General features: G+C 52.6%; 1 protein-coding gene across 9 annotated transcripts in view; it reads right to left on the bottom strand.

The window, feature by feature from the left end:
- Nucleotides 1-15,738: 15,738 nt before the first annotated feature.
- The window catches only part of B4GALT5 (beta-1,4-galactosyltransferase 5), a 75,479-nt gene continuing 70,757 nt past the window's right edge, over nt 15,739-20,460 (bottom strand). For all 9 annotated transcript variants that reach the window (XM_042980187.1, XM_042980183.1, XM_042980184.1 and 6 more), the window contains 2 exons: nt 19,518-19,619; nt 15,739-18,574 (listed from right to left, as the gene is read on the bottom strand). In XM_042980187.1, the coding sequence (XP_042836121.1) occupies nt 18,427-18,574; nt 19,518-19,619 (250 nt within the window). In that variant the 3' untranslated portion in view covers nt 15,739-18,426. The remainder of the gene's footprint in view (nt 18,575-19,517; nt 19,620-20,460) is intronic.

Below are 20,460 nucleotides of genomic sequence, written 5' to 3'. Positions count from 1 at the left end.
CTGCCAGGGAGAAGCAGAAAGTGACCTCCGTTGCCAGGATCCCCCATCCCAACCTGGGCACAGACGCAGGGTCTGTGGGTGCAGGGCCTACAGGGACCAGAACGAGCTGGGGAGAAGCATGTGGCCTGGGGTCGAGCGGCTTCCTCAGCTGCTGGGAGACTTGAGGACTGTGGATTGTTCTAGGTAATGTAGGGCATCAAGTCACAGAGGGGCTGTTTTCCCCACAGGGATTCTCTCATAGCTGCTCTGAGCATCTCAAGGAATAAAGCTCTCTTGCTGTTGGCATGTTCTTATCACCTGGATAACTAACCCTCTCTCGTGTCCTTTCTTTCTTTCTTTCTTTCTTTCTTTCTTTCCTTCTTTCTCTTTCTTTCTTTCCTTCTTTCTTTCTTTCTCTCTTTCTCTCTTTCTTTCTTTCTTTCTTTCTTTCTTTTTCTTTTTAAGGTTTTGTTTTTAAGTAACCTCTACACCCAATGTGGGGCTTGAACCCACAACCCCAAGATCGAGAGTCACATGTTTCTCAAACTGAGCCAGCCAGGCACCCCTCTCATGTCCCTTTTCACAAAGCTCCAGCAGGCCTCCGCTCCCAGGCCGGACCAGCGAGAGTATCTGGCAAGAATGTAATGACATTATTTCGCTCTGACTGTATTTATTCCCACCTTTATCTTCGTGATAAATGACATAGGATTTCCATTTCTGCTAATGATATATAGTTTCCTTTGTACAGAAACAGATTCACCTACAAAAAAAAAAAAATGTGGGTGGGCGTCCATTCAAAATCTACATTAAAGAAGGCAGAGCACAGCACGAAACTCAGAGCCGACTGGAGATTGGACAACTGGGTGCCCCGGGTTAGAAGGCAGACTACAGAGCCTGAGGGAGGGAGGGCCTGGGCCCAAATCCTGCTTCTGACATTCGTGGGCTGTGTGATCTTGGGCAAATCACTTGCCCTCTCTGAGCATTGGTTCTGTATGTGTGAAGGAAAGGAAAGTAATAGCACTTCCCTCATAAAATTATTTCTGAGGATCCAGTAAGACAACGCTGGGAAAAACACTCCACACAGCGGGGATGTGAAAGATTCAATAAATTCATCCATTCAGTCAGAGCACACTGAACCTCTCTCCTGAGTTCATAGTGTTTCCTCAAGAAGCCGCGAAGCATCGGGGCAGCTGGGTGGCTCATCCAGTTAAGCGGCGGAAGTCGGCTCTGGTCACGATCTCCCAGTTGGTGAGTTCAAGCCCCGCATTGGGCTTGGGACTCCCCCCCTCCCCCCCTCCCCTGCTTGCTCACTCGTGTTTGTGCGTGTGTATGCACGTGTGCTCCCTCTCTCTCTAAATAAATAAATAAGTAAAAACTTAAAGGAAAAAAGAAGCAGCAAAGCGTGGAGGTTTGCCCAGCCGGTTCAACCCCAGCCACTTCCTGGTTGTCTGGGTAACCTGCACCCACCTCTCTGAGCCTCAGCTTCCCTGTCTGTAAAAGGGGAGGCTGATGTCCCCTTGAGGTTCCCGAAGGAGGTGGAGGGCCATTTTCTGGGACCCCATGTCTCCCTGGGTGTCCTGTGTCTGACCCCAGGCCCTGCCTCTGCCGCTCAGAGAACTCAGCCCCACAATCTCTCTGCCCCATCCTGCCTTCTTCCCATCCTTTTTAAAAGTTTTTTTTTTAATGTTTATTTATTTTTGAGAGACAGAGCTCGAGCAGGGCACGAGCAGGGGAGGGGCAGAGAGTAGGGGAGGCACAGAATCCCAAGAAGGCTCCAGGCTCCGAGCTGTCAGCACAGAGCCCGACGCGGGGCTCGAACCACCAACCGTGAGATCATGACCTGAGCCGCCCAGGCGCCCCCTCCCATCTTTTTATGCCACTTTAGCAGACTCAGCTATTGGGGCTCCTGGAGTCACCCCGGGGCTTCCGTGCGCACCGTCCCCTCAGCCTGAAGTGTCCCACGGCTTCCACACGGATAACTTGTTCCTCCCGAAAAACCCAGTGGGCTTCCCCCCTTCCCCTGCGGCATCCCCTGAGGCCGGGTGAAGCTGCCCCTCTCTGGGCCGCCCCAGCTCCCCGGTTCTCTGAGCCTTCCTGATTCCCCGATACGGCGGGCCCACAAGCGTGTTAAACAAACGACTGTGCTCTGCCTTAACCCACCCTCTTGGGCACAAGTGTCCGCCTCCCTCCCTGTGGTCAGCACGCGGATGCGCTCATCCCCTCCTCGCAGGGGACCTGCCTCCGTGCACCGTGGAAGGGCGTTGTGTCTGCCCAGGGACCTCACTCACCCGGCCTCAGTTACCACCTCTGAATAATGGGGGCAGTGACAGTACCCGCCTCATTCCGGTCGTCCTCAAGAAAGGAGCTCATACGTGCGGGATGCCCACAGCCCCTTGCTCTACGCAGAGCAGGAGGAACGCCTATCTGGGAGGACAGAGCCTCTTAGACCACAGCCTGGGCTAGTGTGAGGCGAGTGAGGTGCCAAGGGTGCAAAATTTAAGGTGGCGCTCACTCCTGTGGCGGTGCTGGTCCTGCAAGCCACGGTCGTCCCAGAGCTCCGTTCGCCCCCTGCTGGCCCCTCTGCAGAATGACATCCCTTCCTTCTGCTCCCGTGGGTCTCCCACCCTCATGGCCAGAGCTGGCTGGAAAGAGGGCACCTCACCAGCCCCCTGGGAGCCTCGGTTTCTTCACCCGTAGACCAGGAAAGCCTGCCTCACAGCGCATGACAAATAGAAGGCATGCCTCAAACATTTATGCACTTCCCTTCCCGCAACACCACTATTTAATGAGCACCTACTATGTGCAAAGGACGGAAGAACATGACTGAGCTATGTCTTCCCCTTCAGGGGCTTAGGGAAGGAGGCAGAAGGCTGGGAATGGTGACTGATGTGAGGCACTGTCTCTGCTGAGCATGTCTACAGTGCCACATACAGTTCTAAACGCTTGTGGATTAATGGTCTCAGAACACGATGAGTGGGTGCTATTGTTACTTCTTTTAGGAAGCTCAGGCCCAGAGGAGTTAACTAGCCTACCCAAGGTGGCACAGCCTTGGTGGTGGGGGTGAGATTAGAACCCACAGATTTCTAGTGTGAGGCTGTGATCCATTCAGCAAATACTTGTTGAGCACCTGTTGTCAGAGCTGGACGCTGGGGAGAGTGCAGTGACTGAGCAGACACACCCCTGCCCCCCAGGAGGCTGTTCACAAGGAGCGGGTGGGCAGGAGGGGAGATAAGTAAGCAAAACATGTCCCTGCCGATTCTTGCTGTATATAAAAAATAGAGGGCAGAGGGCAAGGAGGCAGGCAGGGATGCGTTTCGATTTTAAATAGCGGGCAGGGCTTTGGCTTTCACTGTGAATGAGGTGGGAGCCGTGGGGGGTTCTGAGCAGGGAGGGACATGGGGGTGACCGAGAGGAGTGGGGACAGCTCCCTGAGCCTCCCTCCAGATGGAGCTGCCTTTGAGCCAGGGAAGGTGGGGAGTTCGATGGGTCCATTCTCGGTTGCCCGTTAGCGTGGGGGCGGAGCTTGGGTTTCTCCGCATGAAACACCTCGCATTAACCCGGCACATCGTGAGCAGCCGGGGGCGAAGCGGGATCGCTGCCACCATTGATACTTGTCATCACATGAACCCTGGAGGGATCGGTTCTGAGTCTTGGCTTCTCCCGAGGCTGCTGCATTGTCCCGCGGAGCCACCAGGTGGCGCGAGCGCGCGTGCCTCCCAACCAGCGCGGTTCGGGCGGGAGCTGTGCCCTGCGCGTCGCTCAGCAGCGTCTCTGGTCTCCACTCATCCCGGGTCAGCAGCATGCGCCCTCCTCCCCGGCTGACAACCCAGACTGTCTCCAGACATTGCCAGGCATCCCCTGGCGGGAAAAATTCCCCGGAGCAATCAGAGCCGAGACCTTGGCGCCTGCTCCGTCGCATCCATTTACTGAGAGCGCTCGGCTGGAACTTGAAGCCCAGAGTAGGCTGCCAGCAGAGACCACGGCCAGACACAGCTGGACCCCAGGTCACGGTGAGGCCGACATTGAAGACGGTGGGACACCAGGAGTCAAGTTCATCCACCCCGTGGGGAAGAGGAGCCCTGGGTTCCATCCAGGGGTTGCCATCTATTAGCCACGTGACTCTGGGCAGGCGCCGTAGCTCTCGAATTTCCCCGGAGGTAGAATGAAGCAGGAGCCCGTTTCGGAGCCAAGCCCCACGCCGGGGTCTGGGATCCAGCCGCAGGGAGGCCACCGTCCCCCTCCGGAGCCCACAGGCTTGGACACGCGGCATGTGCAGGGTGAATCCTGCTTGTGCCAGTGCCTGCGTGCTCCCCGACGCTCCCCGACGCTTCCCGGCCCGCGTTTTCTCCACTTCGTCACCCGACACACTGTTCTATTCACTCACTTCTCGGGTTTATCCCCAGGCTTCTATCTCAAGCGCGTGAGCTCCACTGAGGGCAGAGGTTTTTGCTACAGTGACTCACTGCCCTGTCTCCAGTGCCAGGACTGTGCCTGGCACACAACAGGGCCTTCATTTGGTTGGGTGAATAAATTCCCTTCTTCCGTTTTGGCCCCACCTAGTCCGTTATCAACAAGGCAGCTTAAGGGGGGCTGTGGAAACCCACCGCAGATCATGTTCCATGGAACTCTTCTCAGAGTAAAAGGCAATGTTCTCCCTATGGCCTGTAAGGCCCGGCATGATCTGCCCTCCCTCCCCCACCAATCTTATCTTCCTGACTTCATCTCCCACCATCCTTCGCCCAGCCTCTCTGTGCCAGACACACTGGCCTCCTTGCTGTACCTCACACACATTGGCATAGTCCTGCCTCAGGACCTTTGCACTTGCTGTTCCCTCTGTCCGGAAATCTCTTTCCGCCAGATATTGGCATGGCTCCTCCCTTCCATCCAGGTCTCTGCTCAAATGTCACTGCCTCAGAGAGACCCCCCAGCCCAGGCACTGGTTATTTTTACAACACGTATCACTAGCAGAAAGGATTTTATTGGGATATTAACTTCTTTATTGTCAGTTTTCACCCCACAAAAGACAAACACCTTCCCTCTTGGAGCTCATATTATAGTGAGCCAGATGGTCAGGAAGGGCCTCTTTGAAATGGTGACGTTTGAATTGTGACTTGAAGAATGAGAAGGGACTGGTCATGGGAGACTGAGGAAAGTCTCTTGGAGGGAGCAAAAGCCCTGGGGCCGCTCAACCCTCAGAGCCTGCCTCAGAGCAGGCTCTATCTAGGCGGGCCCTGCTCTTTTGGGTGGTGGTTTCCCAGGCCAGGCCCACTTTTGGCTTGAAAGCCCTTAAGTCATCAGGAAGCCGTATACCGTGGACAGGGGCTGGGCCAGACCTGGCCGCACAGAGGCTTATGGACAGCCAGACAGGAAGGGCCCGAGGTGGCCCGAGCGGTGGCTCCTTCTCGCCAGCTCCCAGGATGCTCTGGCTGGAACAACGGAAAGCCTGGAGCTTCTCAGTAGATTTGTGTTTCCCAGAGTAAGGGAGAGAAACGCAGGTGGCCTGGTCCCTTGGACACACAGGGCGGGTGTGCGAGGGCTCTGAGTTCCCACGGCACCGTTCTAAGTCCAGCCCCGCCCTTCGCTAGCTGGGTGACCTTGGCCGCGCCCTCTCACTCTCTGAGCTTCAGTTCCCCCCTCCCCAAAATGGGGCGATAAACAGGCCCGGCACTACAAGGATGGTGGAGGTCGCATGGGGGAGCAGCAGGAACCAGACATGAGCCGGGAGGTGTTTGACAGCAGGGGGTCGGCTGCGGTGGCCGTTGTGGGGTAGGCTCCCGTGGTTCTAAGCATTAAGACCAGAGGGGAGCATGACTCGGGTTTCTGGTTTGGACCAACCTGGGTCCGGCTCAGGTTTCTTGCTTTCTGGCTGAAGGCAGGTATGATCTCCCCGGCCATGCCTCAGTTTCCCCATCTGTAAGGCAGGGATAACAGGAGCCTTACACGGGACAATGACTAAGGCAGCCAGACTGAAGGCCCCCTCTGGTGACAGAGAACAGAGAAAGCATCAAGGCGCACCGGAGACGGGAGGAGAGCGCAGATGTGCGCAGGGCCTGGAGGCAGGTGGGCGACCCCTGCACGTTCATGTGAACAGATGTACAAGCTCGACCGCAGGTCAGGGTGGTTGAGCACGTCTCAGGCTCGGGGAGCCGCAAGAGCTGAGACCCTGGGAACAGAAAGCCACACGGCAGCGGCCGAGGCCACGGGCACCTTGAGAAGTCCTGCTAGAAAAGTCGGCAGGCCCCAGCAAGGGGAGCGCAGACACCCCGAAATCAGGAGTGTGGCCATGGGGAGCTGTGGGAGGTTGGGGAACTGAGAGCCAGACCGTTGTGCCCTTGAGAGCTGGCACAGAGAGGAGGGAGACCGCACTTCACAGCTTCGTCTCCAGCACCCAGCTCGGGGCCTGAGGGACAGCTGGTGCCCGGGGAGATGGTTTGGGATGAATACGAGAGTCAATGGGGGAGGGGGAAAGCTGAGCCTTCCCTGGCCCTTCTCCACCGCATAGCCCGGGGTACCTTGAAGGACTTAGCGGTGGTTTTTCAAAAGCTATAGTAGCTGCTGTTTGTAGAGCATGGTTTACTGTGTATCTCCTGTGTGCTAGGTATTGGCGAGAGCCAAGAACGAAGCAGACCTAGTCCCAGCACTGGTGGAGCTCACGGTTCAGTGACAGGTAAACCGACAAGTAGGATGCCTTCAGGTCGAGCGCTCAGTGCTTGGGAAGAAGCAGGGTGGGCGTGTGAGGGAGCGAGGAGAGAGGTGAGGACACAGCCGCAGGAAGAGCTGAGCGAAAGGCATACCAGGCAGAGGGACCGGCACACGCAAATGTCCCGAGGTGGGAATGGGCTCAGTGAGACGGAGGAGCAGCGAGGAGGCCAGGGAGGCTCGGCAGAGAAAACCAGAGGAGAGGAGCCTCGTAGGGTGACGAGATAGGAGGGCGCTTCTGCAAGGTTTTGCGCAGGGGAGTGAATGGCTTGATCTTATCTGCACTTTAAATCCTCCTTTCTAAGGGTTTAATCGTTGCTATCCCCATTTTACAGATGAGAAAACTGAGGCTCCAGAGTTTTCATGATTTACCTTAGGTCCCACAGCTACTAAGAGGCAGAGCCAGGGTGCAAGCCCAGCCTATTTGTGTCTGGGGTCTGCAGGGATGAAAGGGATTAAAAGATGCCTGCTGTGCCCACAGGGCTCCTGAGTCATGGGTCTGGGCCTGGGGCTCACCTCCAGCAGCCAGGAACTGCCCTGGGAGGTGTCCCTCACAATGCGCCAGGGGTCTGTCAGGTGCTTCCACACCCTTTCTACTCTCCGGGCAGTTCCTGTCGCTGACACCAGGGCTGGCTGCCTTGTAGGAGACTGAGTGACAAGCCGCTGCCCCATCTGCCCCCCTGCTTTTGCCATGTGGCCTTGAGCGAGCACCCCACCCTCTCTGGGCCTGCCCTGTGCCTGCTGCCTGGCCCCACCCAGCGCACCATGCCCCTCCCTTTGCACCGCGAGTCCTGGCCGATTGCTGATACTGGGTCCGGGCTGAGGGCAGAAGGGCGGGGCAGATACATGCAGGCCGTGGAAGGCGCCCCCGGCCCCACAAGCCCAGATGCCTGTGAGAGCGGCCGAGGCTCAGGCCCCACCCGGATGACAGGGCCCAAGAAGCGAGAGACTCCTGCACCGGAATTTGGCCGCCCCGTTCCTCCATTCGGTCCCGCGTCAGGTTTCTGACCCACTTCTCACTCTACCACCCTCCTCAGCGTCCTCCAACCAGGTTTCCACCCTCTGTGCCACCAAATGGCTCTTGATGTCACAATTCTCGCTGCCAGGTCCAAACGTGGCACCCTGTGCTCAAGACATTCTTGCTCTGCTCTGTCTTTGGACCTCCTTCCATGTCCTTGGTGACCTCCCCCATTCCGCTGCTTTAAATAAACGTGCGTGCGTGCGTGCGTGCGAGAGATGACTCTAAGATTCCCATCAGCATCCTGATCTCTCTCCTGGACTCTGGACTTGAAACATCCTAAAAAGACATCTTAATTTCCCCAAACACGTATTTCCCTCCATCCCACCCTGAGCCTCCAGTCTTTGTTCTTCTTTTGCTTCTGTCCAGCTCTGTTGCCACCACCCTGGCCCAAGCCACCACCATGCTTGCCTACGGCCCCCTTGCTGGGTTCTCTGCCGCCGGATTTGCTCCCCACAGCAGCCAAAACATGCCATTCCCCCCCTGAAACTTTGCAGTGGCCTCTGGCTGCTCTCCCCCAAGCTCCAAAGTTCCGGACGCGGCCTACAGGATCCCACCTTTTCCTCCTCCCCTCCCTTTCAGCCATACTGGCTTCCTGGCTTCCTTTCATTTTCTCCAACAAGCCAGATTCTTTCCTGCCTCAGGGACTTTGCATTTACCCTTCCTCATCCTGTAACTCTCTTGACTTTTCTTGCCATAACCGCCTCATTTCTTTTATAAACCTCAGCTGAATCATTAGCTCCCCAGAGCTGTCCTCCCTGACCATCTAACCAAAGGAGCCTTACCCTGTTCCTGGTCACTGTCAATGCCATCACCCTGTTCATTTCCTTCATAGCTTTTAGCGTGTCTGGAACCCGCTTATCTACTTCTATATTGTCTATCTACCCCTCCTCCCCAGACTGTTTGTTTGAACTGTCTTGTTCACTGCCAGAGGTGGAAACCAGGAGTACAGCACAGTATCTGGCACATAGTACATGCTCATTAAATATCTGTTGGATGCAAGGATGGCTACATGGATGGATATATATGCAACCAAGTAAGTGAACCTCAACTACACCTTTATTCATGCCACTCTCCCGCTCAAGAACATTCTTTGGCTCCTTACTGTCTATAGAATGAACAACAGATTTTTTGTGCATTCAACGCTTTCCGAATTGTTTCCAGATAGGATGGTTACTGCACCCTCAGAAGATAAATGATCCATTCATACTTAACCATTAGGAAGTGGATCAGTTAGCTCAGAAGATAAACGATTCATGCATACTAAGCCATTAGGGAGTGGATCTGCCTTCCCCACCTGGCCAGGAGCCATTTGAGAGCAGGGTCTTAGTACTCTGCATCTCTGTATCTCAGCATGTAGCCCCTGGCCAGCAACATCAGAAGTTTGACGAATAAACACAAGAATCAGTGAGTGAGTGACTGAATGAGTGAGTGAGTGAGTGAGAGAGTGAGTGAAAGAACCCGTGGTGACCCTAGAAGCCAGCAAGCAGGAAGGCTCAGAAACAGAAGCTTCAGACCCAGACAGATGACCTTTTCAAATTTAGAATATGGGAGTAGTTTCGCCGTTTCAGGTGACTGCTCCTGGTCGGGGTTTCAAAGTGTATAAAGCTGGAAAGTGTGGTGACAGGGAAACTTTGAAGCCTGCCGGAAATGAGGCAGGCAGTGTCTCCTCACTCTCTCGGGAGGGGATGATTTGACTAACAACTCCGATGATAAGACCCCGGCGGCGCTGGTTCAGAAAAACACACTACGGCACCGGGAGCAGAGGTTCTTGAGGCTTCTGGAAGGTCTTGTGGACTTGCTTTCTGTCTTTGCCTCTAAGCCTTTCAGACTCAATTCTTTTGTCCCCGGGTGGGGTGGGTGCAGCGCTGTGATGGAGGGCAGGCAGCTGGGTGACCGCGGGTGCGGCCTGGCCTCCTCTGAGTCACCAGCTCTGGAGAACGGACCTGCCCCACAGAGCGGCTTTGTCCTTTTTTATTGCTCGTTGGCTCAGTCCCTATCTTTGGCTGGGTTCACTGGAAGGCAGACTCAGAGACAGGTTTGCACGCAGGCCTTGTTTGTCAGGCCCTTTGCACCTGCTGTTCCCTCTGCCTGACGCTCCTTCGGATCTCCCATGGCTGATTCCACACCCTTCAATCTGCCCTGTCCCCTCCCTACAGCCCTGAGCTGCCCGGACGTCACCACTGACCACCAGGAGAAGGAGGACCCCATCCCCCAGGACTGCTTTGAGGCTCCTGGTGTGGGACAGACACAAAGGCTCCCCACAACCTGGCACCCATAATACCGCAGCCATACATAGTCTGTTCCCCTAATGACCGTGATCGCTGAGTAATGATTCATATTTACCATCATGTGCAAATTTGCTGTGAGGACAAACTCTTAAGGTCAGTTTATGCCACGTATGCGATGAATTCTGCTTGTTGTGGGCAGAAAATTGCCGGGGAGGGTATGAACCGTGCGGCTCCCTTATGAGCACAGCCTTCCGCCCTTTTCTCTCACCCCTAAAGGCGGGCCTTTCCTCTCTGCCACCTGGCCCTGCCCCTCCACTCCCCACTACTGCTGGCCAGGCACCGACAGAAGCGGTGTGCTTTATTTCCAGAACACTGGTGGGTGGCTTAGGGAAGTAGCCAAATAGGAAAGAGGTCCCTGCTTTGCAGAGAGCCTAGAGGTAGGAGGAGGGGAGGTCGGGGAGTAAATCTCTTGCTCTTAATTCTAGAAAGAGCAGGGATGTGGAAAGATGTTTGACAGCGAGGGGCGCCTGGGTGGCTCAGTCAGTTAAGCATCCGACTTCAGCTCAGGTCACGATCTCGTGGTTCACGAGTTTGAGCCCCGTATTGGGCTCTATGCGGACAGCTCAGAGCCTGGAACCTGCTTCAGATTCTGTGTCTCCCTCTCTCTGCACCTCCCCCACTCACACTTTGCCTCTGTCTCTCTCTCTCTTAAAAATAAATAAACATTAACAACAACAGCAAAAACAGATGGCCAAAAGCCAGATTCTACCTTCTACAACCAGAGCTCCACAGCCTGGAGAAGTTCCTTCACTTCACTTCTCCGTTTCCTTCGCTGTTAGAGAAAGAGAAATTAGATAAAACCAGGGGTGGCCCATAGTTTTTGTAACAAGGACAAATTGAAAAGTCTCAGAATCTGGGTAGATAGCCATCCCATCCCATCCCCCCCTCCTACACACACCTCCTGTCTCTCTTTTGGTTTCTCTCTCATTCAACACATTTTTTTAGAGTTTATTTATTTAATTCGAGAGAGTGTGTGTGTGCAAGCGTGAGCAGGGGAGGGGCAGAGAGAGAGGGAGAGAGAGGATCTCAAGCAGGCTCCAGCACACAGCCCGATGTGGGGCTTGGCTTGAGCCCACGAACCGAGAGGTCATGCATGACCTGAGCCGAGATCAAGAGTCTGAGGCCTAACCGACTGAGCCTCCCAGGCGCCCCATCCTACAGATATTTTCACCCCATGTACTGGCACATGCAGCTGTGGATGGTGGGGAGTGTGCAGCTTCTTTGTCGTCCGGAAGCTTACAGTGTCGAGGGGGGAGGCAGCTAATAAACCAGTGAACGACCAAATGAACAAGGAACTTCTTCTAATGACGTGGTGTGAAAAAAAACTAGCCAGGACGGGGACGGTCAGCTGTTTCAGACTGGGTGTTCCGGGAAGACATGTATCATATCTGAAATCAAAGAAGTGCTCCCAGCAGAGGGAGAAGCACGGGGAAACCCCCTGGAGGCTCATGTCCCAACGTCAGCTCTACACGCATTCCAATTCTTTCCCTACCACCCTGCACACGAAGTGTCGGGCTCACGTACAAAATTTAATACTTTGTACAGGAAATGAATCAGTTAGGCAAGAAACTGGCACAAGAAACTGTCAAGGCCAGAGGGTAAACATTTTATTTTTAAATGTTTATTTATTTTTGCAGAGGGAAAAAGTGGGAGAGGAGCAAAGAGAGAGAGAAGGGGACAGAGGATCTGAAGCGGGCTCTGTGCTGACAGCAGGGAGCCCGACGCAGGGGCTTGAACTCACGAACGGCAAGATCGCGACCTGAGTGGAAGTCAGACACTTAACCGATAGAGCCACCCAGGCGCCCCAATAGTGACTATTTTAGATATGGGGGCCATACGTAGTCTGTCACAACTGCTCTGTTCTGCCGCCCTCCCTTGAGGTCGCCACGGACAACTCGTAAACAGACGGGCATGGCTGTGTTTCAGTCAAAAGTTTATTTACCAAGACAGGCGGCCGGCTGGCCATAGTTTGCTAACCCCTGAGTTAGGCTAAAAATATACAGAAAAGTGAGCGGTGAAGGAGGGATCACAGAACAAGGAAGGAGTCCAGGGAAAATAAACCCAACGATCTGTACTGGCTGGTTTATCACCGCGTAACACGTAACAGGAGTACCGTGGAAGGAAACTGAACCACCCGACAAAGAGAAGAAAGACAATTGAGGCTCTGGCAACGCAAGGGAAAAGGGAGCGACAGAGAAGAGTGACAGGTTACACAGAAACACGGAAAAGCCAGGCTGACGGGGGAAGAAAGGTCACACCACAGGAAGGACGTGCCCGTTAGAACATCGAACTGTAGCTTCTTTGATCCTGGCACGTGGCTGAAGAGAGAGCTACTGGAGATTTAGGGCAAGGAGGGACATGACTTCTGTGTCTGCCCGAACCAATGACCGAAACCAGCGTCGAGGCAAAATAGATTTTTAAAAAATGTACCACTTAAGGGGCGCCTGGCTGGCTCAGTCGGTTAAGCATCCGACTTCGGCCCATGTCATGATGTCACAGTTCGTGGGTTAGAGCCCCGCATCGGGCTCTGTACTGATGGCCCAGAGCCTGCAGCCTGCTTGGGATTCTGTGTCTCCCTCTCTCTCTGCCTCTTCCCTGCTTGCACTCTCTCTCTCTCAAAAATAAATTTAAAAACATTAAAAAATTTAAAAAAATATATATGAACCGTGTCTTAAACAAAAGCTATTAAGAGCACATATACAAAAAAGAAGTCGGACCAGAAGTAGCATAGGGGTTCAGAGCATTTACCTTGGGGTAAAAATGACCCCGTGTTCAAATCCCGGCTGTCTCCGGGTGCTAGTTTTGGGACCTCAAGTGAGCAGTGGCTTTGGTGGCTTCTGTTCCCCAGCACTAGGACAGCAGTGGCAGCCAAGGGATTCTGCTCTCCCCAGGGTCATTTGGCAATGTGTGGTGACAATTTTGGTTGTCACAACTGGGGAGGACGGGGTGCTGCTACTGGCCGGTAGAGGGTAGAGGCCAAGGGTGCAGCTAAATTCTCTGCAGTGCACAGAGCACAGCCACGGCCGCCCCCCACACCGTTGCCTGTACAAAGAATGATCCCGCCCCCCACACCGTTCCCTGTACAAAGAATGATCCCGCCCCAAATGTTAAGAGCCGAGGGTTGAGAAACCTTGCTCTAGAAAGAGGGACAGTCTCCCCTACAGGGCTGAGGACTAATTGTGTACGATGTGCTGCGTTAGCACAGCCCCTGACACAGGACAAGCATCAATAAATGGGAACTACCATTTTTAGGACTGTACTTCCCCCAAATTAAAAAAAAATCATGAGTGGGGAGGAAGTGTAGTCACCAGGAATCAACTCTGCCTAATTCCAATTCTGGTGACTCACTGAAAAGGAACCTTGTTTTTTTTGAACAGCTGTAAGGATCTTTCACAGGGTGTCGGTGCCTGCCACGTAGAAATGACTAGGAAGGGGTCCTAATTCCTCTTGGGTTTTGTTGAGTCTCCCCCCTCCCCCGCCAGTAGCCCAGGTACATTCCTGCTAAATTAGCCCTTGTGCCTCGGATACTCAGCTCTCTTTCTCCCGTCGGCGTCTCCCTGCGGTTCGAAAACATACTCAGGTTTCTCTGGTTGGAAAACCAAAATAAAACCCTCCTCGAGCATCACACGCTTCCCTCAGCTACTAGCCTTCTCTTTTCACCCCTTCACATGGGATTTGAGAGATGCCTGCACCCACTGCCGCCTCGCCTTTCTCGGCCCACCCCCCGTGGGACGTCCATCGCCGGCCTCCTCCTTGCTCCCCATGAGTTTCAGGCCTCATCGTACATCAGGTCTCTGTTGACCACTCGCCCTCCTACATCTCTTCCCTTGACTTTCCCATCCAACCCGCTGCTGGTTCCTGCAACCAGTCTGAGTGAGCCCTGCTCACTCACCTTCTTCTTCTCAGCCGGTATAAATGGAGCTCTTCGACGCTTGGGCCTGCTCCTGCTCTACTCGGCACCCAACCAGCTGGTTCCACTCCTAGACCCGCACTCCTCTCCCACACGGGGGACTCCTGATCCGTCCTGGTCCCCACTGCGCTTTGCAGTCCCCAGGCTGGAACATGTACAACTGCTTGTCGGCCATTTCGGCTTGGGGGGTCTCAAAAACCCCCCGAACTCAACATGCTCACAACTGATCTTGTGGTCTTTCCCGTGAACCTGGTCCAGTTCCAGTGCCCTCGTCCCAGGGAATGGCCTTGCCGTCTACCCAAGTGGGGACGCCGGAGGCCAGGTCACGTCCCCCCAGCTGCCCCCCAGCCCCTCTCCTCCATACTGTCCCCGCGTAACTGCGTGCACTTACCCGATCCCCCTCCTTCTCCTTTGCTTCTCTACAGCACCCATTTTCCCTGCAGCCAGAACCATCTATCAAAATTACTACTGAGGGATGCCTGGGCAGCTCAGTTAAGCATCTGGCTTCAGCCCAGGGCATGATCTCATGGTTCTTGAGGTCCAGCCCGGCCTCGAGCTCCACACTGGCAGCACAGAGCCTGCTTGAGATTCTCTCTTTCCTCGCTCCCTGCCCCTCCCCCGCTCATGCTTTCTCTCGCTCTCAAACTTTAAAAAAACAAGATAAAATAAAACTACTAATGACATCACACACAGCTCTATCTGCTGGGAACTCTTGAGGCCATTGCTCTAAGGACAAAACCCAATCTCCTTACCTCGGCGCACGAGGCCCCGAAAGGCATTCTGGCTTCATCCACCTTCCAGCCTAGCAGTCCCCAGGGCAGCCCTTTACTGTCTGCACCGGCCTGATGCTTTTCTGTTCCTGCAGTTTACTGGGTGACCCCGCTTGTCTCCTCTGAGCTCATCAACATCCCCTCGGGAACGCCTTCCACACCTTGTGCTCACGTCCTTTGTAACACTCCTGTGGTTTTTAATTTTAATCATACCCTCCACGGGGGGGCGCTGTGTGAGGCAAGAGGACAGTAAGCTTTAGGAGGCCACTGACCCTGTCCTTTTTGCTAATCATTATATTCCTAGCACCTGGGCACGGAACTTTATACTCCATAAAGATCAGTGAGTGGTAAACACTCAACGAATAGAAGCTATGATTACAATCTCCAAGCGGAACCAGGCAGGCAGCAAACTGTGGACTGGCCCCAGAGGACCTTCGATCTGGACTCCATCAACTGTCATCCTCTCCGTGCCCAGGTGTCTTGCTCGACTCGATGGGCATCACCTGGGCCAATTCTGGAAAGACATTGTGGGAGGATGCCTGGGCAGCACAGTGGGGTTCGGCGCTTTTGCTCCAATGGCTGAGTTTCTCACTCACTGGTCTGGTGTCGGGCGGGCAGGTTTTCTCTCGGGAGTACCCAGAGGCCGGCGGAGCAGCGTGTGGAAGTCAAGCTGCTTGAAGGAGCACACAGGAGCTGAGCTCCCATGAGAAAAGGAGAAGAAAGGCCCCCGAGGAGCCAAACGGTTCTAGGTAAAGACAGATGACCACCAAGGTTTGGTTCTTGAATATGTATTTTTTACTGAAAAAATCATTCATAAATTAACATACAAAAATGTACAAACACATGAGTAAATAATGTAATGACAAAGGACTATTTCTGTGAAAAGTGTTTTTAAAACATCTTTAGATTTCAGTGCAAAAATGTACCCCTGGCACCTCTTAAAACATAAGAGCAAGCTCAAAAAAAAAAAAAAATGTAGTGATGGAAGGGTGCTAGCTAGCTACGTTCAATGCCATCGTCAATGGTGAGTGGACACGATCAGTACATGTGGCTGCTGCTCAGCTATTAATGTCTGTGGCAAAGGAGCTGCAACAAAACAGTCCCTGTAATGTCAAAAGAAGTATTTTTGCAATAACTCCTCCCCCCCAGAAAAACCGCGTGAAACGAGAAACCTTTCCCTGCACGCAGCAATCAAAGACGAGACTGATTTAAGGGGTCGCCCGTCAGTAGCCTTAAAGAATTTCAGCTGCCAAAATACTCACAAGGTCACATTTGGTTCTTATTGTTCTTTTTTTTTTTTTTTTTCTTTTTTTTTTAACATGAGACTCTTACACCATTAACAGCTCACGGGCCTGGTTGTATATTTTGCCTTTTATATTTCCGCACGACACTCCCAACTTGGTGGGTAAATGACTCAGCGGCACACGGGCAAAGCGATTTCACACTAAGAGAACAAACTCACATGTGATCGCAAAGACAGTTTCAGTGACCTTACTTCAAGCAGTGAAAAGAGACCTTTCCTCTTGTCCTCAAATCAGCATTTTCTTTTCAAAATCAGGTGTTTCACCTCTTGCCAACATTTTGTTCTCGGTGGCAAAGACGTTCATGAAAAGCTTCGAACGAGACCATTTTACGACACTGCTGGGTACACACACATCGTCCTTAACCAAGGATCGGTGTATCCCAGCAAATTCTTCCAAATGACATCATATAGTTGTGTCCCACTGAAAGCGGCTCACGGCCTTCAGTGACGAGGAGGACAGGAGAAGGACCAGAAGCGTCAAGGCCAGCACACAGGCCTGGGGGAGGGGAGGAAAACCAAGTGAGCTCCTGGGTGTGATGTTGCCCCGTGAAGGTCTTTCAAAGCATGAGATGCTCAACATTCTTTTAAAACCTAGGATACAACTTACCAGCATTTTCAAGGGCAACAACCTGCCTTCTCATATGAGCTGATAAGAGCTTTGTAATGCTATTTTCTATATATACCATTCTATTCTTCAAAAGAACAAAAAAGCAAGAACAAAAAACAAGGCCCGGCCAATCACTCCCACAGCTTGTGGGGGTCATAAGTCCATGGAACCAACACATGCAACGGAGAAAACCCCCAACCCGCACGCGAATACACAAATATACCCCCTACACACACGTTCATGTAAACCATGAAAATTAAGGAAGTTGAAGGCAAACAAGGCAATTAAAAAAAATATGAAGTACTTTTCAGGAAGTACTCCTAATCACGATATATAAATATGTTTTATGGAAAAGGAGAGGAAAAAGACTGGCATTTGTCGGCGTCCTGCAGAAGCCAACAGGAACTCTAACTTGAGGGATTTGGCTCAGGGAAAAACAGAGAGGCACAACTTCGAGGGCAATTTGGAATCTAACTTCAAGAAGTGCATGGGGTGTGAACACAGCGCATGGGCTTGGGTCCTTGCATCCTGGAGCTTTATTAGTCTGCTTTGCAAAGCTCTGATCGGGGCTAACCAGGACCCTAGCTAACCCACGGCACACAAGTGTCACCTGCTCCCCAGCTGAATTCTTCATTCCATCGCTCATTATTTCTATGTACTAGTTCATAATGTTGACAAACAATCTTTCCAGAAACCCAAACAGGGAAATATTCAGAGGAATCACTGAAGCTAGTTAGTAATTTAGGCACAGATTTCAGGAATTGTGGCCAAGTTCCACAAGAGCAAAAACAAAAAAACAAAAACAAAGAAAAAAAAAGGAGGAGAAAAGAGGCAGAAAACCCATCCACCCCACCCCATCCCCACCTCTCTCAGTGATGAAAGGATAAACACTAGAGTCCAGAAATCCAGGGGCGTGTGCACAGGGGGGCCCCCGAGGGCTCCTGTTCAGCAGGCGGCTGGATGAGGGCGTGCGTGCCCAACTCGGGAGAGCGCGTCCACAGCAGAAGTCAAGAGCAAAGACTTTCGGAAGAGGAGGATGGGAGGGGGCAGGAGTTAGCTACCAGTGACAGACTGGACCGGCTCGTTCTGTAGGTGACATGCCCTGCATCCTCTCCCTTCCAAAGTGACAGCAATTTGGGAGGGGACATTCTTCCACTTCCCCTGCGTTTTTAACGGAGTTCCTGCATTTGCCAACCAAATAAGTGAGCTAATGTAGAAATCCTCGGTTCGAATTGGAGCCAGCTATAAAATTAAATTTAAAAAAGGCATTTTACATGGCTTATTTACAATTATACTTCTTCAAGAAGTGATTGTTATAGGTCTATTTATCTTCCCCGAGCCCTCCCCCCCCACCCTCAATCCCCACCCAAAGCAGGTAATTTATGTATCTATTTTTTTCCTTTTAAAAAAATGAAACCGAAGAGAACACCAGAGATGGAGAAGAATGGTGTGTGGAGTTTCATTTGCGCTGCCCTGGGGTGGGGCTGCCTCTTTGCTCCAAAGGCCATTCGTAGGAACGGGCTCGGCGGTGGGACCACGGCGGATCTCAGTTCCGGGTGGAGAGATCCTGGCTGAGACGGGACGCTGGGGCAGGAGACCGGGGGAGCAGAGCAGCAGGACAGACGTCGTCTTGTGAAGATAGAAAGCCAGTCCTCATGAAGGGAGTTCCCAAGCCACAGTGAAGGCGTTTTGTGCGTGGACACTGTTCACATTTTTTTTTCCCCCTCGAACCCTGTGATCCTTCATCAGACACTGTATTTCTACTCTCTTCCTGTGTGGAGCCCCCAGACCTCACACCAGGCTGCCTTCTGGGTGGCGGCGGGTAAAGCACATACATCCTCTCCTCCTCTCAGTACTCGCTCACCTGAGCCAGCTCGGGCGTCAAGTTGACAGTAATGTTTTTATACAAGGCGTCGTATGTGATGTTTGCAAAGTAGTTCAAGTTGTTGAGGCCGTCCAGCCCTTGCCGTTCTTTGGACTTCCTCAGCAGAGCATACCTGTTGAAGCAGAGAACAGAGGGGTGGCTCTGAGCGAGGGGCTAACCCCCTCCTGGCAGGGGATGGGGCGGGGCAGACACGGGAGGGGACACAACCCAGGGCAGCGTCCCCTGGCGGGTGACTGGCCCACCCGTGCAGCTGCTCCAGGCCAGATGTTATTACGGGAAACACCTCCTACTTCACGCCAGGTGCTTTCCTTATGACATCATTTCAGTTAACGTACCTGCCCCGTAGCAAATGAAGAAGCCAGGGCTCATGATGTTAAATGACTTGCCGAAGGTAAGGGCAGGGGGCAGGGGAGTGGCAGGTAAGATACTAAAAATCCATCAGATGAGAAGGTCAGGGTCGGCATTCGGTGCCTTCCTGCTCCCATGACAACAGAATGCATGCAGCGAGAACTGATGGTCCAGAGAACAGGCCTCCTCCCAGTTAACGAGACAAAAAGCTACTCCTGGAAAGGCAGAGATGTCCCTCCATCTATATGCCCCAATCAGTCCAGTATGGAAGCTTCTTATCAGAAGCAAAGGTGATAACAAAGCAAGTACAAACGGAATTTCAGGGGCCACCCTTCCGGAACCGGAGCTCGCAGGAAGGGCGCCAGTCTGCTCTGTGGTGTGGGTGTAGGTTACACAGAGACCTTTAACGGGAGTGGATTTGTCTCCAACTCCCTGAAGACTACAGAAGAGACCATGAAGCTTAAGCTGCCAAGTGACCGATTTCCTTAAAAGATCTATGATCAAGTTTTGCACCGATAATCTGATTTCACACAAGCGCCTGCCTCACGGGTAAATGAACATCTCTCCAGGAACTATTCAACAGCCACCAGAACCGGACCTTAGAGAGGAGGTGGGGAGGAAGACAAAGGGTTGCCACATGCTCTGGGACATCTGCAAATGCAAAGTACAGAGGGTATTTGTGAGAAGGATAAACACATTGCACCAACCTTCCAAGAAACTGGACTTCTCCTCGATGGTGATGAGGAATAGATTTGTATTTCCCGGTGTCGCCTTCTGGCCGGCTCACGGAGTAGCCTGCGTTCTGTACTCTGTCCGAGACAAAGAGAACGGGCTTTTAGACCAAATGATCTAGCAGTGCAGGTGTCCACATCTATGCCGAGGCTGAGAAACCCCAAGGTGAACAACAGAACTTCTGCACCTAAATATTCAATTGCCTACCCTCTGGGCAAGTGCGTGGTTGCAGACAAGAGGTCTACAATAAAAAAAAATTTTGAGAAAGAAAAGAAATTTAAAATTCTCGAGAGTGAGGTGTGCTGCCAGGTCCCCAGGGACAGGTACATCGGTGAGCGTCCCCCAGGGGGTGAGTGCACACGCCCTCTCGGCCGGCTTGTTCGGATCCTATCAAAAATATTTTTCTCACTGGTGGACAAAACACTTTTCCTTTCCACCACCTGCTATAACGCAAGTCAGGAAAGTCAGAGTTGCACTGTGCTTTCCTGGTTGTGAACTTAATTACTCTGCCCAACTCCCCCGTCGCCACGGAGGTCAACTCATTTGCAGGACATCCTCTGATCTAGATGTAAAACTTCACAACACTATGGGGACAGCAGCATTTAAGGAGGTATTCGGTTATTTATCCTTACTATGAAAAAGATAGGATTTTGCAAGCTGGGTTTACTGGAAACTTGACGGGACTGTAAGAAACTATGAACGCATGGAGGCAGACTTTGGAGAGCTGTGTAAAATTTACGGTTGTCTTCATATGTCAACACTGCGGGAGAATATTATTTCAACATCCCCCTCTTGACTCCAAATTACACTCTCCTTTTGATACAAGAAAGTGTGTTCTTACTCTGAGTTGATAAATACATATAGGATGCCTACTGTGTGCCTGGAATTGTGCAGCACACTGGGGGGAACCAGCCCCAG

This window comes from Panthera tigris, chromosome A3, assembly GCF_018350195.1.
Source record: "Panthera tigris isolate Pti1 chromosome A3, P.tigris_Pti1_mat1.1, whole genome shotgun sequence".
Taxonomy (NCBI): domain Eukaryota; kingdom Metazoa; phylum Chordata; class Mammalia; order Carnivora; family Felidae; genus Panthera; species Panthera tigris.
The sequence above is the reverse complement of the archived record's forward strand: the minus strand, read 5'-3'. Positions and strand labels throughout refer to the sequence as shown.